Source organism: Ciona intestinalis, unplaced genomic scaffold, assembly GCF_000224145.3.
Source record: "Ciona intestinalis unplaced genomic scaffold, KH HT000094.2, whole genome shotgun sequence".
Classification (NCBI taxonomy): Eukaryota; Metazoa; Chordata; class Ascidiacea; order Phlebobranchia; family Cionidae; genus Ciona; species Ciona intestinalis.
In genome coordinates, this window is record NW_004190416.2 from 381,731 (window position 1) to 400,384 (window position 18,654).

General features: G+C 37.0%; 1 protein-coding gene across 1 annotated transcript in view; it reads left to right on the forward strand.

The window, feature by feature from the left end:
• The window catches only part of LOC100177431 (RAB6A-GEF complex partner protein 1), a gene marked incomplete in the record, with an annotated part of 30,464 nt that extends 12,058 nt beyond the window's left edge, over positions 1-18,406 (forward strand). Inside the window, 22 exon segments of the mRNA XM_018815603.1 lie at positions 3,742-3,867; positions 4,405-4,496; positions 4,840-5,033; positions 5,684-5,828; positions 6,313-6,556; positions 6,908-7,015; positions 7,345-7,455; positions 7,928-8,110; positions 8,780-8,951; positions 9,929-10,049; positions 11,574-11,778; positions 12,280-12,356; positions 12,784-12,874; positions 13,309-13,418; positions 13,750-13,853; positions 14,188-14,316; positions 14,981-15,150; positions 15,398-15,525; positions 16,073-16,279; positions 16,519-16,636; positions 16,874-16,987; positions 17,371-18,406. Of these exon segments, the coding sequence (XP_018671148.1) occupies positions 3,742-3,867; positions 4,405-4,496; positions 4,840-5,033; positions 5,684-5,828; positions 6,313-6,556; positions 6,908-7,015; positions 7,345-7,455; positions 7,928-8,110; positions 8,780-8,951; positions 9,929-10,049; positions 11,574-11,778; positions 12,280-12,356; positions 12,784-12,874; positions 13,309-13,418; positions 13,750-13,853; positions 14,188-14,316; positions 14,981-15,150; positions 15,398-15,525; positions 16,073-16,279; positions 16,519-16,636; positions 16,874-16,987; positions 17,371-17,784 (3,363 nt within the window).
• Positions 18,407-18,654: the final 248 nt, after the last annotated feature.

An 18,654-nucleotide genomic window follows, 5' to 3' on the forward strand; every position in this document is an offset into this window, starting at 1 on the left:
CATATACTCTTGNCTTTTGTATTTATATGAACAGTTTCTTTTTCCAACATTTAAAAAAATGAAATTTTGTTTTATTACAAGTGATTGCTTTTAGTCTTTTGGTTTACTATCCTAAAACTATCTTAAATAATGTGCTATAGATAGTTGTAACAAACTCAAATGGGAAGCGAAAAGGGTATGAAAACACGTCTCATATTTACGCTATACATTATATATAGTAGGACATAGGGGAAGATGAGACACTTTTTATTCTATTATTTTGCATCCCATTTAGTAGTAAACAAATAACAATAAAAGAATTATAAAACGGTATCCTCACGACTACCATAGACCGTTGTTAATTGTTTAAAACAGTTAGGATATTTGAATATTGTGTGCTAAAGGTGGCCCGTCTACCCCAGATATATGGTATTCTTTCATCTTTAGAAATAATATAACCTCGCGTGGCAGGCAACGACAGTTGTTATAACACGGGTGTACCGTTTCACTCACCCCGTGCCACTTACCAGTTACCACATATGTAACTTGGTGGGAGATTATTTATGTTATGTACACCAGTTTTCTTCAACCGGTGTGCACAAAATATGCCAGGTTGCACCAGTGCAAAAGGGTATACAAGGGTGCATCACAAACTTCAACAATTTTCACCAATATTTTTTAGTTTTAAATTTTTTAACCAATTTAGCCACTTTCCTACAGTTTTTTTATATGCATATATTTTTATATGCAGTTTTTTTATATGCATAGTTTTTTCTATATGCATTTTTTATACTTGCATCACTGGTAATTGTGAAACGTCATTAGTTTTACGTTAAAGCAATCAGGGGTGCATGAGTTCATCGCAACAACTTTAGGGGTTCACCAACCCATAAAAGTTTGAAGAGCACTGATGTACACTAGTAACTTTTTACATTACTTTAAATACAATAGTAGACCATAAATACTGAGGCCTAAAACCTTAAAAAATAAAAAATGTCATGTTATAGTATAGTTACTTTCACATTACTGTCTCCACAGACAAACCATTGCCATGTCCTAATACACGGTGAGGACCGAATGTACCTCAGTATCGGTGAAAGATCCCAACGTACAACAGTATACAGCCCACCTAAGACACCTGCCTCTCCTATCAAGAAACCAGCATTCTCACCAACAAGGACAACTAAACAAAATTCACCTAGAAGAAGGTAAACTGTTATAGCCGCTGTGTATTTGCTGTTGATTTTATAATTAAAATATTTTTATGATTTTATAATATTTTTATAGGTTAAAAGTGATTGGACTACAGTAGTATAAAGTTCATAACTTTAATATATGTTATATAACATTGCTGATGAATCAGCATACATAGAAACACAAAAAGCACTCATGCGCACACAAACAGCGAATTAGCCATGTACCAATGACCTACAATGTGGTTTCTATCGTATAAATAATACATCAAGGTTACTTTGTTTTAAACACAACTTTGGAAACTAATATACCCCTAACAGCAGCATTTAAAAGAAATATAAACTTCTCACTTCTGGGTCATGTGATCACACTAATGGAAAATATCCACATGTACCACTATTACTGTTACATTTTTATTTTTATTACTGTTACATTTTTATTTTTATTACTGTTACATTTTTATTTTTGTTACTGTTACATTTTTATGTTAAAACTTGACTGCATATTTTTTACTATATCTTTCTTTAAATTAGAATTACGTGTTTTATGTACTTATTTTTTTAACTTTAATTTGTAGTTTAGGTGCATAGAACACAGATTTTTGGTCATTTTAAATACAAAGATAACATGTCTGACTCACAAAAAAAATCCTCCGGAAAAAACTTTCACTTACAAAGTTATATGTTTATGTAAAATTTTATAATATCTGCGTTATAATAACTATCGTTGCCAAGCCAATGCCAAATAAATAAGTTACATTTTTTCAATCAAACCAACTCACCCTTTCCAGCCATACTCCTGCTTATCTATAACCACTGTCTTTGCTCCCACTCATGATAAACAAGTTATATATCTATTTATTTAACAGATCCCCCCTGCAGGTCATACCATTGCAGGGCTGCCTATATATAGTTTGTTTTGTCGCCTGTCTGTCATTGCCCAGCCACTCGAGAATAAATAAGTTATGAATAAGCATTCATGCATTCATTCACCACTCCACTTATACCCACTGTCTCATTCAATCAACAGATCCACCCCACAAGTGATATAAGAAAACATGGGTTATAACGACTGTCGTTGCTCCACCATGCATGATAAACAAGTTATTCATTCATTCACACAACAGATCAACCCCAGCAAGCCACACCGCTGCCCATTTTGACCTCAGTCGCCTCCCAACTATATCAATGAATGGGAAGATGGCACAAGAAGATGAACAACAGCATGATGATGGGGACGGGGAAGATGGATTCCTTGGTTCTGCTGTGAGCAACAAGCAATGGACGGTCGTGCAATTCCCAATCAACTACCTGCCAAGCAACTGGCCTATAAGGGTAAGTGGCAGACTCATTTGTGATGGTAAAGTTAAAGAGGAAAAGATTTAAGGGTAGAGCTTTTTTAAATGGCATATAGGGGGGAGCTAAAGGGCAGGCTAATTCACATATAAATTTAAGATGCCACAAATGGGCAAAATCTTTGTTCTATTAAACAGGTTAAGATCCTACCATGAGTTGTGCTCATAGACGTCACATCTTTAATTTTTTAGCAAAATATAGTATAGGCTTAAACAAGAAGTTTAAAAGCTGAGTTGGGCTTAGAAATACATGATTTTAACTTTGTTTTAAAAACTAGGGGTGGCATAACTTTACACCTATACACACACTAACCTATTTTCCACAGTTAACAATATAAGTTTTTGTCAATATAAGCTTTGTCATGTAATACCTCTCATTAGCCCACCAATAATCAATCAACATATCTATCTTAGTATATTACCCACACAAACCCATCCACCCACAGCATATAGTATCAAAATCAACACTAACCCACCCCCTCACAGTTTACAGCAGTAGATGAGTCAGGTTGTTGTCTTGCCATCGCCGGTAACTACGGACTCGCACATTACACAATCGTGTCGAGGAAGTGGAAAGTATTCGGGAATGTAATGCAAGAGAAGGATATGGTTGTTACTGGTTAGTTGTGTTATATCTTGTCTGTGTGGTGGAGTAGGTACTATATAAATAAATGTTAATGTACATTTCTAGGCATTTAGGTAATTTACATTCTAAATTTTAAAACTTTTAAGTCAAGATATAATACTAGCATTGGGATTTTTTGCCTCATCTAAAATGTATGGGCTATATAACTACAAATGCAAAAAACATTATCTCAGATTATAAACAATATGTATCTTGTCTAAGTGGTGAAGTACAACGATATTAAACGCTATAAGCAACTGACATAGCCTCTACTTACTCATGAGAATACTCTTTTAATTATATTGTACCGCTATTTTGCGACTTAATGTGCTAAATCATACAAAGGGTTGTTTTACTTATTTTTCTTGGACCTTGATGAGGTCTTGTCAAAAGGCAGTTATAAACGTTGCAACAAAATTAACGCTTTTTACATTAAATGAAAAATACAATTTTGCATTAGCATTGTACATGGTAGAAGAAGTAACAGGATATTTTTTTAACAAGTACAAAACTTTGTTCCCTTGAGTTGTTTTTTTCTAGTTCATCTTACAATAAAACATTAAATCTGTTATTTCCAGGTGGTTTAACCTGGTGGAAAGAGTTCATTGTGGTTGCGTGTTACAGTTTCTCGGAAAGCCAAGATGAAATACGGATCTATCCTCGCTTAACCAACTTAGATAATGCGTTTGCTTGCGTTAAGAAGATTAAATCACAGGTATTCAATGTAAAGATATTTTGTGAATTTTATTAAAGCTGTGACCCTTGTGAGTTGTGGCTATGACATATACAACATGTTAGAATGCTAGACAGAAGCATCTAACCTTGGCCGACCTGTCAGGGGAAGATCTCCCATCCATTGCCATTAAAGTCCTTGTATTTTTAATTTGTGAATTTTATTAAAGTTGTGACCCTGGTGGGTATTTGATATACAGCATATATAAACGCTAGACAGAAGCATCTAACCTTGGCCGAGCTGTCAAGGAATGCTCTCCCATCCATTACCATTAAAGTCTTTTGTTTAATTTGTGTGGGGAACTGTAGGTTTGTCATATATTGTTGGGTATAACAGGTTAGGCTTATAAGTGGACGTGAGGTGTATGAAAAAAACGCCTCTTGTGTAACTTTTAAAGTTAAGTTCCCTTATGGGAGAATACATTAGTTGCATTCATTCAGTATAGAATAGTCATGGTTCATGAAAGGTGTTAGAATTTATTTAAAAGATTTGGCAAAAAAGAAATATTTTTTGTTCCAGATATTGCTTGTCAACATATTTCAAGACCTTCTTATTCTTTTCACTTACGATTGTCGCATCATAATATTTGTTATTTCGCAAGATACTAAACTGTAAGTACTGTTTATGTTTCAATCAGTTAATTATTTTTAATAGAAAATTACCTTCCTGACACTATTGGAAATAGTTTTAGTATTTTATCATAGGCTGCAATGTTTGCATTAAAACTGACCAGACTTATATTTGACACCAAGCCTGCTGTAGGTCATTACACATACAGAATAGAAGCCATATGTCTGTTTACGGGACAATCTGGCCTAAATCTCAGATTGTAGGACTTCACTCATATATGATAGAAGTTTTAAACCCACTACTTTACTAATTATCCACACAGGCTAGAAGTTGATATTATTCTAGAAATTATTCTTCATACTTTCTCATTATATCCACCCTCAGTCATCGCCCAACAGCCAATTTACGATACCTTCAAGAAGTATCAATGGCACGTTACGTCCACTACCCTACCATGGTGGCTTCGGTTACATTAACAGCTCTCCACATGGAGAGTCCGATGAGAAGATCGTCTTCTTCCTCGTCGTTTTCGTCGCGGGGAAACAGGGAGACAGAGGTCCTTATAGTTAACGTGGCAGGTGAGGTTGTTGGACGTTAATGCGATGCCAACTTTGGCCCATATCCCAGGTGCATGACATGGCTCATTGTAAGCGTCACTTGTATAGAATATAGTGTTCATAATTATTTACTGTATTTTGGTAATAACCGATTTGGTCCAGAAATACAGTGTTTATATACAATATTGGAGTAATGAGCAAATTCTGGTAGAAAAATCTTTATGAGATCTTAACTTACCTAAGTAGAGTGGTCATAATCTTTACAGACTACAGTATTTGGGCAATAACCAAATCTGGCCTAAATATAGAGTGTTCATATACATTATTGGAGTATTAGGCTGCAAACAGGGAGACCGAGGTCCTTAGTAAATTTAGCAGTTGGAATGTTTGCATTAGCGCTGGGCTAACTAAAAAAAACTCAGGTCTCATAGCAAGACCAATTGTAGGGGCCAACTCCGGCTGAAATATATACAAAGTCCCATAGTATTGAGCTGTATGGCCTCACAACTTGGTCTATTCTATATGGGTGAGGTTGTAGTGTTGTACAGCAATGCATACCATGGGGAGGCTGGGACATGGTTGGATCATTAAACCAAACTTCAAAAGTTTCGTAGTTAGATATAGATAATACTTCATATATGACATCACATTATCATTATGACATCACAAAGGTCGTCTTCTGCTCCTCCAACGTTCATTGGAAGATGATGAAATCATTGAAGCGGAACCAAACGAACGTAAACCAATGAGATTCAACCCCCCGGTTGTCCTGGCAACTTGCGTCGAGAATATCTGGACAACTGAGCACAAGAAAAGGTAGGGGTTTATATTTTATATACTTGGGAAAATTTAATAATTTCATAATAATTTAGACTTTTAAGCTTGAAGTGAATAGTTTCTTAGAGCCATAGTTGCCAAACCTGTGGTGGACAGGCCTACCATGGAATTATCTGCATTGCATTAATTAGTTACGTTACAACTAATAGCGTGAAACTTGTTCACAGGATTGTGTGTCTAACTATCCTGCCTCTCTATTTATAAAAATCAATCTTTTTACATTATTTATCTCTCCAATGAAAAGATCCATTTCACCCTGAACTTTGTATTCCTAATAGAAAACAAAAAAGATTTTTCTAACATCGTTATAAATCTACAAAACCTTGCTTTAATCTTTGAAATTTTTCAGTAAAAAGGTTGTTTTAATCTTGAAGTTTGCATTTTTAAAGGAAACAAAAGGAATTTTAGCACCGATACAAATATACAAAACCAAACTTATAATATCCATCTTAAATTTTTTTAGTGAAAAGATCCACTTAACGGATGCGTTATGGCTTGGTTGCGGAAGTGCTGGTGTGAGAGTATGGTTGCCTCTCTTCCCTCCCCGACAAAGTCGTCACAACAGCGCTGAATGCGGCCCCCATCGAGGGTTTGAACTGCAGTTGCTAACAGCGAGAAGAATAACTCTCACGTTCGCGTTGGACTCATGCTACCCACTAGCTGTGCTGTTCAGTGAGGCTGTTTTACTGGGAGTAACCTCTGAGACAGTAAGTTGAATTGTTTCATGTGTTTGGTATGTTGCTTCCTCATTTTTAATTAAAATGTTAAAAATTAAGCTGTGTTGTACTGTATGGTGTGTTAGTTATTGTGTTATATTCTGCTATCTAATTTTGACGATTAAAATCAGTGGAAAAAGACAGGAAAACATTTTCTTATTGTTTTTAAACATCTTCAAATGTTGTTTCATTTACTATTCTATATTAGGTAAAGTTTCTGTAAGATTGCTATTGTTTAGGACCTTACCCTTGCGTAAAATATATATAAGGGGTCATGGATATGTGGTATATTTTCTAACAAAACCAGAATTATCGGAATTATTTCTATGTTTTATTCCACAGTTCCAATACTCAAGTTACGAGGAGAAAAAACCTTCGAAAAGATCTCGACAGAAAACGAACTTTGCGTTCTCGACGGTCGAACGAACGTGTGAAATATATTTGCACCAGGTTAGTAGTTCTTTCTCCATTTTAAAATGTTTTAGGATTAAGACTAACCCTGCCCAACACATCTAGGACCCTATGCCATGAAACTCTGCGGGCCCTTACCCATATAGATTAGAAATTTTCTCTTCACCCGAATAAAAAAAAAAATTCTAATTTAAAAAAAAGTATAGAAAATAAATTTGAATTTAAAAAAAATAGAATTTTTTTTCTATGAGTGAAGATTTAAAAAAAATTAAACTTTTTCTTATTTAGTTCTAGATTTCAAACCACTTTATCTCACATAACGGCTTACAAATTACCTCAGTTTTGAAAGACTTTACTTTATATATTAGATACTACGTCAACTCCTGCGTCGCAACCTTGGATATGATGCGCTGCAATTAGCAGCAACTTGTAAGAATCTTGCTTGTTTTCCTCATGTTCTGGAGCTTATGTTGCATGAGGTAAGACTGCTAGTTCTGTTATTTTATATATATAGTAGGGTGGGGGAATACTCGACATTTTTAGCACAATCTAATACAAGTTAATAGGCACCAAACCTGGGGCTGCAGGTTAGGCTGGCCAATTCTGGAATTTACCCTACTGCGTTTAAAACAAGCAGTAAAACCAGTAATGCAAAATTTGTGTCACAGAGTTGTGTTTAACTGTCACTGCCTCCACTGCGTTTATAAAAGTTTGCCATTTGGGTAAAAGAGTCTAATATAATTCTATTCTCTTATTATTTCCGCGCAAGGGCTTTAACGAAAAAATCTTGCCTACTTCTGCAGCAAGGCACGTTATATGACCTGGGATTTAGGCCAAAGTTACCCCAACACCCATGGTGCTACCACATGGACTTTACCAAATTTTAATGCCCATTGCTTTCCTGAAGGCAGGCAACAACTAAATTAAGGAAAAATCTTTTCTACCTCCCAGGTCCTTGAGGAGGAAGCCACGGCCTCGGAGCCAATACCCGACCCTCTGCTGCCTACAGTGGTCAAATTTCTAGAAGAATTTCCAGAATATTTACAAACTGTCGTACATTGTGCAAGGAAGACCGAAATTGCCTTGTGGGAATATTTATTTAACTCTGTTGGAAGCCCGCGCGAATTATTTGAGGTAAAATTTACTTTATTTTCCACTGCTGTCTTGCCACCAGTATTAATGATTATTTAAATTGGCTACTTAAGCATAAAACATTAATTTTGATATGCCTTCGTTCATATTACCAGAGTTTTCATGTTTTAGCTTTTATTTTTGTCCTTAATGTTTACATAGATATAAATTATGCCAAGTTAAAAATAAAGTTGAAATACTTTATAGCCTACAGTACCCTTCTGAGTGAGTATTATTTTATGTGTTTTATTTTACGAAAAAAAATTATATAGTAGGGTGGGGGAAAACGGGACAGCTTTAGCCCATAATATCCTAATATCCTGATGGTGTTTTGAACAATTAACAACGGTCTATGGGAGTTGTGAGGTTACGGTTTTATAATTCTTTGAAAGTTCTTTGTTTACTACCAAATTGGACGAGAAAATAGAATGAATAGGTGTCCCATCTTCCCCCACCCTACTGTAACAATACTAACAATAAGAATAAGTGTTAAATTGTTTTCTCGATTTACCCCTGAGTTAGTGTTTTGTATTTATTTCATTCCAACAAGAGTAGTTATAACTATATTTGCTCGGAAATAAGTGTTTATAAATATTCTCACACTACAGTGTTCTAACCCTGAGTTAGTGTTTGTTATTTTACCAAGAGGAGTTATAACACTACTTGTCACAGGAATGTTTGGAAACCGGTCAGTTGACGACCGCAGCCTCTTACCTCATTATTCTACAAAACCTTGAACAATTGGCCGTCGCACGACAAGATGCAACAAAGTTGTTCGATCAAGCGTTGCAGCAACGAATGTGGAGATTGGCCAATGATATCGCTCGGTTTTTAAGAGCCATCGGTGAGTTGCAAACTTTTAAACATTTTTTTCGTTTGTAAATTTTTTATTTTTTTAATTTTTGGTTGGTTTTGTCATTTATATCCTCGTGGGTGGAAACTTGAGTGACTTATCCTTGGTTGCCACTCCCATGCACACAGTAGAGTTGTTGAAGCTATTGCAGTGTGTGGATAAGCAGACATGACTTTTGGTTGGTTTGGTCATTTATATCCTCATGGGCGGGAATTTGAGTGACTTATCCATGGTTGCCACTTCCATGCCCACAGTCGAGCTGCTGAAGCTATTGCAGTGTGTGAATAAGCACATGTTAATCCTCACCAGCTATTCTATATAGGTAAGGTCCCTGATCCTGGGATGTAGGCCAGATTTGGCTAGTTACCCCTGCGACCTGAATACTGACAAATTTAAAATATATATTTCCGTAAAATATAAATTAATCTTCGCTTAATTGGTCTGTTCAAAGTTGAAGATGAAGTTCTGGAAGAATTCTTAAAATTTGGTATGAGATATATTAGCTTAGTGGTGGGCGGATGGTACAGGTTTATAACAGTAGTGGTTTTAAGGTAGTTTATGGGTTTTATTTTATCATAACAGCTAATGGGTTAGAAGTATTTAGTTTTGGTGAAATTGGCTTAAAGTAATCTAAATTAACCTTTTTTAGTTTAATGATAATTTTAAAAGTTTCCTAACAGGTTATATATGTTTTGTGGAACAAGAGGGGTTGTTTTTGTTTTAGTACCAATACCTACTATGGTGGCTTATTTAACAAAACAGGCAGAATTCTGGTGTTTTTTATACTGGGCAATGAGTTAACTGTAGCTTAAATTTGCCTCTCTGTAGGACTTTATATAGAATAGTATACTGGCTACATTTAGCCTATAGTTGGCCACACAAATAGTTTTCATTTGAATTTCTTTTTCTTTTAAAATTTCATTTTGAGCAGTGCCCAAGGGAAATCCCCTAAACCCCCTTTCACCCAGGTGATGGAGATGCGAGCGCGACCCCCCGTCACCCCACATTACTTAACACCAATATTTACCCTGCTGTAGCCCCAACAATACACACCACGCCCACCGAGGCCGACCCTTCGTTCAAATTCAGGTGATTTTATATTTTGTTTGAATACCGTTTGTGTTGCTTGAGTAGAAAGCGTGGTGGTGTGGTCTTATTTACAAGTCTAATCTTTTTATCAACAATCTTAGTTATCAGCATTCTTATAATGTATATTTATTAAAATTCTTAATTATCCCCAATCTTCTACTGTATGGGAGCAATAAGGTGCTTGAAACACATGTTTTGTGGTCAATTTTAATACAAACATAACATATTTAACTTTCGGCATCGCTGAGAAGGTTTCAGTCTTTAAACCAAACGTTTGAAAACTATACTATATAAACCAGCACACCATGTCCTGATCCTCAAATAATTAGTACAATTCCAAAATTGGCCTCTATGAATACGGGATGAGAATGTCATCCACATCCCCGAGATAATTTTAGTTTTTAAACCGTACCGTTTGAGATGAATTTAAGTCATACATTATTTAAGGAAAAATTTAGTTCTGAATTTAAGAATGTTTTTGGTAAGTTATTTACACCCAACGTTGCTGTAAAACACAGCGAGTCGAACCGAAAATCAGTGTTATCACGACAGTACAGTATGGCCCCAAGTTACTACGATAAGTCAATGAAAGAGGGCTCAACATTGACGGTTAAAAAGCGAGCAGTATCAACCCGTAGTGCACCCACCACCCCAGCTGTGGGCGTCAACTTTGAAGATAGGTCAGATATGGGAAAAGCTGGGCTACTAACTACTAATACATGCTCTGTTACTTCTGCTACCAGAATAATGTTAATATTCTTTAAACGGCTCATCTGGTTGTTTTCAACAGTGAAAACGTAGTGTATTTTAGAATGATTTCCCTAATTAGGTCGTCCTGGATGGCGGAATGTTGGAAATACACAACGATTTTTCATACCAGATGACCTGTTGAAAGACTATTTGCCCTAATAAATAGTTGGCATGGCAGAATAATAAACAAAATGATAATAAAAACAAACTAATACTAAGATAATAAACAAAATCCATTAACGCAAAGCTTGGAAAAGAGCTAAAAATCAACTAATACAAAATCGAACATAAAAAATGATTTTTTTGTTTCACATAAAAACATTTCTGCATGGGTTTTTAAACAAGGGTATTATGATGCAGTGAACATCCATTGTGACACAGGTCATACTGCAACAAGTCAATATGTACAATAACCAATTCATAAACGTCAAGCCTTTAAATGCAGGGCAGGTAGGGACAGTTGGACGCACATTCATGTAAAACTAATTAAACTTATTAGTTGATATCTCAGCTCATTTTTTAGTGCGGAAAATTTCAGGGTAGGCCTGGCACCCTGCCACCCCAGGTTTGCCGCCTATGTATTAGAAATATTACTACAAATTTTCACACATTACGGTAAATCACCTCTATTAAGCTAAACAATATTTTGGCGCCTTTAAAAAAGACATACCACAAATTCTCAACCATCACAATTTGGGGTAAATTACCCTTCAAATTAACCTGCTCAATCGGGGGCCCCTTTGACCCCCTTACTAATCGCATGGGTAATAACAGTTCTAAGCCATCGAGCCCCACATGCCCAGAAGAGCCCACCCCCCCTCACCCACGTCGGCTCACTACGAGGAGTTTTACTGAGTCATACTTTGACATCAAGCCTTCCCCTTCCTCTGTGACATCACCGGGTAACACAAACACCTCTGTGACATCATCATCGCATCATCCATACATACCAAGGTATGGGACGCGACAATATCATCAGGTGAGTTGGAAAAGTTCCTATATGTAGTAGGTTGGGGTAAGATGGATCGGGGTAAAATAGTACATGTTTTAATATATAGTGAGTTGGGGTAGGATTTTTTTATTCTCTTTTACCATCTTATTTGGTAGTAAACAAAAATATTTACAAGTTAGATATTTGCTAAATGTAGTGGATTGGGGTAAGATGGTCCATATCGGGGTCAGATGGGTTTGGGTAAAATGCATGTTTTAACTTTCAATATTTTTTAATATATAGTGAGTTAGGGTAAAGTTTTTTCATTCTTAATTACCGTCCTATTTGGTAGTAAACAAAGAATATTTACAAAATATGTTGGCTGTATCCTCACGACCCTAAAAAAACGCTGTTAATTGTTAAAAACAAGATTTAAAAATATGAGACAATTTTGTGCCAAAAATCCAACAGTCTTTCCAACTTTTACTTAATTATAGAATTTCCAAAGTAGCTGAAAGGTATGTGTAAAAGTAATTGTATTTATTACAGGACCACCCCCATATACACCGCCCCCTGCAGCATTCTATCAGCCATCCTTTATCTAGTAGTAGTAATCGATCAAAAAGGTAACATAGACATCTTATAATTGAGCAGTATAAGATGTCTATGGCATGCATGGCTTGGAATGTTTTCTTTCTAACAAACTAAACATTTTCACCCTAATTTTGTGCATAATACGTTATTTACAAATTAAAGCTATGCGTTTATAGCCGGCATAAAATAATTGGCCAAAATGTGTGGGAACTTTTGGCCTTTTTTAAAGTATGCGGCGATTTTCATCATCATTTACTGTTGACTGTAGTACAGCATTCTGTACTACAGTGATCGTCACATACTGTACTTATATATAAGATATGTGACATATCGTATGTGATAAAAACATATGTCTTATGTGTAAGTTAATGACAGTTGCCAGGCAGTTACTTTTTTGTTGTCAAATCAAATTAAATTTTCAAGTCATATTTTTGTAACAGTTGAATTTTATTTCATCAGATTTTCCGGTGACAAGGAACCAAGTAGTAAAGAACACGCAGCAGCCGAATGCGCAGAACATTATTTTATTGATGTCATTCTCGCTAGACAGGTAAGTTACAATGGAAATGTTGATAAAGTGAATGACGTATTTATCTTGAGTGGTGGGGCTGAGACAGTCGTTATAACATGCGTGTTATGTTTCACACACCTCGTGCCACCTTACGAGATACCACGTATGTAACTTATTTATCCTCGCATGGCAGGGCAATAACAGTCCTTATAACATTGGTGTTCTGTTTTATATACCCCAAGCCGGCTTATGAGTTACCCCGTATGTAACTTTATGGGCTATTATAGAGTTGACAATCTGGACAACATCGATATGAGTGTGTTGGCCAATGACATACATGTCTACAATTCTTAATTTGGTATCTTACAATGTATTATCATTTGCATTAGCCAAATTGATGGCCGACATTAACTTATGCAAATTTATTAGGTAGTTTCGCTTTAATATTTCACTCACATTGAAATCTTATAAAGGCACGAAAAATGCTGAGTGAGCGCAGACTGCATGACCTCGGCACTTTTGCGGCTCACGTCGATTTCCAACTCGTGCCGTGGCTTCGAAAAGAAAGGTTAAGAGCCGCAAGGTTTGTTTACGTTATATAGTAGCTTGTTATAACTTGTGTAGTAATAGTGTATGATGGGATGTGCTATATGTATCTGGCCTTGATCTAGCACACATATTGTTGGACGATTTTTGTTGCATCATAACAGAATACACCAAAATACTTAACAAAACAAAAAGCCCTGCTAATGGTGTATATTTCATATATAACTCTCATTACTCCTGGTAGTTTTACTTAGAATTTATTAGCATGTGATGTTATATATTGATTGGTACCTTGTGTTTCCACACACCAGTATATTTATATACACAATATAAACATGTAGCGTATATAAACCAAGCTTTCCACACAGAGTGGACGATGCTGTTGAATCGTTCAAGAAACTTCATGAAGATTTTAACTGGCCCTTCCCAAATTTGGTTGCTTCTAAATCAGGCAGAAGTAGCCACAGTTCTGGTAAGTAGGGCTGCTATAATAAGTCTTATATGTTCTTTTTCTTCTTGCACAATGTTTTTTACTTCCCTCTTTCTGCCCCTACTTTTGTACCCAACTTTTATAGGTTAGTTTTGTAACTGATCCTGTAACACAGGTTGTTTCATAAATTTTATTAAAAAGTCATTTTAAAGATTTTATTAAAAAATTGTACGCAAATTTAATAAAATTATCTTATAATCCAATTTGCATAAATTTGATTCCAAAACGTAGTTCTGTTTTTGTAAACCAATAAGGCTTTTGCTAAAATGTTTTAGTCATAAAAATAACAAATAATCAAACCCAACCCTCCCACTAGGTGGCTTCCCGTCTCACTCCCAATCATTTACTGATCTTAACTCATTATACTCGCCACTAGAGAGCGCTATATCACCTTCCAAGTCATTCAACCATAACCATTCATCTCCGGGTCGACGACACACAACTGGTATGTTTAAATTACGTTTATATTTACTTGAATAAATAAATTTGACTTACTTGTCCTTTTTTATTATTTGGCTAACAATTTAAACAGACCACTCAGTTAGAGCAATTGTTTACATGAATAAAACCGTTTTACCCTTGCATGTTGGCGCAGCGACAGTCGTTCTGTTTATTTAATGTCTTTTTAAGCCCCTTCAGTACATAAAACATTACTTTTCACTACAACATTATACAGTAGGGTGGGGGAAGATGGGACACCATTAGCACATAACATTTAAATATCCTGTTCATGTTTTAAACAACGGTTTATGGAAATCGTGAGGATACGGTTTTATATTTCTTTAAATGCTATTTGTTTACTATCAAATTGACGAGCAAATAGAATGATGATGTGTCCCATCTTCCCCCAACCTACTATATATTTAGAAAAACCCTTTTTTTTAATCCTGTAACAAATTCAGCGAATCTGACCCTTATCTGGTGCTCATAAGTTGAATGATTCTTGTGTAAAGAAATACAGTAAGGGTCTGGTGCTAAGAAAATGAAATAGACAAAACCAAGTCCGACCAAATTGTATAATAAAAGATATATTTCGCTTAAATGGCATCGTCGATCTGTTATACATACAGCTTCTATAGTAAATGAAATAACCCTATATAATTACCCAGGTCCTAAACTTGCCCATCATGTTGGCTTGTCACCCAAGAGGGGAATCCCCGGATTAGATACTTGTAGTTACGGCACAGACGAGGAGGGAAGTGGGATCACTACTGTGTTATCAGCTAAAGAAACTGGCTCTACTTTAACTCTAACTACTGTGGCGTCAGAAGTTTCAGAGGTATGGGGGTTATACAAATGTGTAAGTCTATTCTATGTGAGTGAAGTCTTACACGCCATGGGATCTGGGATTTAGCCCAGAGTTGGCCCATTATCTTGTATGTTAATACTATCTATTCTATATGGGTGACCTTCTACAGCGAGGCAAGGCAGGGTACCTGGGGTTTAGGCGAGGCCTGGAACATAACCCTTTAAAGCATCATATTCATATTAACATATTATCATATCCATACATTATCGTATCCCAGGTTTCTGAATCAAGTTTTGGGTTTGATGATTCAACTTTTGCGGGCGTGGAAGATTTCACGGGATTCCCCTTAATTGGGATCGAAATGGATGAAAAACGAGGATCAGCGCGATGCGAGATGAAACTACAGTGAGTTGGTTGCTATTTCTATGTTTAATAATAAAATATTAATATTATTAAAAATTTTAATTTCTCTTTTTGGTTATGGTTATTAAAGATTAAAAAAATAGTTGCAGGAAAGGGTATTCTCGAAAAAATGTTAAAGTTAAATTCAACCTTATGGCCTGGGTCAGAGTTGGATTATTTTGCCTACACCCAAGGTGATAACCCAAACACCTAGCGTGCTAAAACCCAAGCACCTAGCGTGCTAAAACCCAAACACCTAGCGTGCTAAAACCCAAACACCTAACGTGCTAAAACCCAAACACCTAGCGTGCTAAAACCCAAACACCTAGCATGCTAAAACCCAAACACCTAACGTGCTAAAACCCAAACACCTAGAGTGCTAAAATCCAAACACCTAACGTGCTAAAACCCAAACACCTAGCGTGCTAAAACCCAAACACCTAGCATGCTAAAACCCAAACACCTAGCGTGCTAAAACCCAAACACCCAACGTGCTAAACCCCTTTAGTGACCAGTGATTGAAGTGTGTTAAGTGACCTCCCAAACCCAGATACTTGTTGGAATTATTCCTCGAAGCTGTGTGTTTGGAGTGGGCGGTGCTGGTGACCTTGATGTTGCGCGATCCATCCAACCTTTCGAGGGTGGTGAGGTCAGCGAGGCCACCAGAGGGAGCTATGGAGGAGTCGGTCCCACTTGAAACGCTTCAGCGAACACGGGATTGTCTTTCAAACATCGATAAATGGGCTGTGTCAGAATGGTGGGTACTAGGTGCTAGTCATAGGTTCCTGTCTTTTGAAAACTAAAGTTGCTGGTTTGGCAATATATATAAACAAAGTTTACCATTGTGTTTATGATTTTAAAAGACTGACATTTCATTTGCCTTTGGCAAGACATCATCAAGGTTTTCTGTTATGTGTCTTGTCACAAACAATTGCCACTAGATCTCTTTCACACTTATAATATACAATGAATGTTAATATTCACATTGTTCTTCAGCCCTGGTTATAAAGCTGTTCTCATTCAAATGCGGAGCAATGTACAAGCACTTTATGACATCATAACTGCAAGGGAAGTTTCCCACGCTGAGGAACAAGCCATCATTGCTAACCAACAAGTAGGTTTGTGATGTCATAGTACTAATTCATCTAGTCCCGTATCGCAGTAGTTGGCTCAGAGGTAATGGATTCAAGGCACGTCGTTGCTACCATTGTGTAAGTGTGTGTTGTTGGCAAGAGATGTAACAGCAGTTGCTCCAACCCGGTTGTCACTAATGTCTTCTTATACGTTACTGCGTTGCCGTGCCATGCAAGAATAAGTTACATTCATTTAAACATCGGATTATTTCTAACAGAAGAGCCACACCCAAGCAACAACGTCACCTGTCAATCAAAACCAGGAGAAAACGGAGAAACACACGAGTCCTGTGACGTCACCACATAATCGCTCACCTGTGACGATTAAAAAGGTAAGATTTGTATTCCTGTGTTATGGATTTTATGGAAAAGTAAAACAGCGACTTAAAGCTGATACCAATACAGGGTTAAAAGCGTATGTATAGCACCTTGGGTGTTGGGATCATTGGCCAACTTTGGACTAAATCTCAGGTCCCATGGCATGTCATACTGTTGTAGGCCAAAGTTGGCCCATTACCTCTGGAAAATAAGGTTTTGTTTTCTTGTATGGTACATGCCCGTGTGCGATTCGTGGCCATTCATTAGTTCATTATGCCATATATGCTCATCCATTTGGTTTATTTAACGATACGTGCTCATTCATTAGTTTGTTGTGCGATACGTGGCCATTTATTGAACATATGCTTCTTCATATTTACCCCCGTCCTCCCCGCAGAGAAGGGCGGTAGTCCCCGGTATCGCCATCGCTTCCGTGAACCATGGTGACGTCATCACAGAAGAAGCGGAAGTGACGTCACAATCCGATGATTACGAAACAAACAGCGAATCCCAAGAATCCCACGTCATAATAACTCCACGTATACGTCACAATAGCGTACCGTGTCATAACAGCGACGACTGCATTGTGACGTCACACTGCAGAACGCCGTCGTCTCCAGCGAAGTTGATCGCGCAAACGTCACCCGCGTGTTTGGACTCTTCAGATGAAGGAACGATAAACGTAGAAACCCCTCAACCCGACACCGAAACAGCGCCATCTACCGACCAATCGCAATCCGACACTTTCACAGATGACGTCACGGACTCGGAACCGGAAGTCGAGGACACCTCCGCTTGCTTGGTTTCGTAATGTGATCGTGTAACAGGGGCGTATGCGGGATTTTACAAAGGGGCCGAATCCATATGTTCAAAAATTTACAATCTAAATGAAAATCCCAACTCAATTTAAATTTATTTCAAGGTTTTACATTTACAAAGGATTTTTTTTAATTGGATTTCTGAATAGCCTCCCTGTATATGGGATTTTCCTCATTCAACAACTTTCTCATCAGAAATGGACGTCAAAATAGGCATTTGCATCTTCCGCCGTCACAGATTAATTTTGACACGTGACAAATCGACGTCACATTGAACTAGAATCAATTATGGGAAATCCCCTAACATAGAACCGTGCACTTACGGAGGGATATATTGTTATACTCGTTGCTGATTTTTATTTATTTTTACGCAGGCTATTTCTATACAGCATTATTGGGCACGTGAGTGTCTCGCCGGTGCTGGCTCGTCAGAACTAACGTTTTGCGCCCATAATAGGTACATCCAGTAGTTAAATTTCACAGATCCTTACGTGCAATTCTATAGTGCCATGTTTTTGCATTCTCAACATAGAGATCTGGTGGTTAAGATATCTATGTTGTGCCACTCCGTGACGTCACGAATAAATAAAATGTGCCCGTTACGTCACCGAAACATGCAGCGTGTTCTGAAGGTCAAGAATTGAGGCTTTACGTTCAGTTTAACCGTATTACTATGTACATACTAAAACGGCCACATATGTTTAGCATTAAGATGTATACACTGTATGTATATGGTCATAGTGTGAGGCTAGGTCTGCAGTCTTGGTAGAAGTTCTGAATGAATGTAACTTGCGATCCTCGCGAGGCAACAACAGTTGTTATAACACGGGTGTTCTGTTTCATACACCTCGTGCCCGCATACG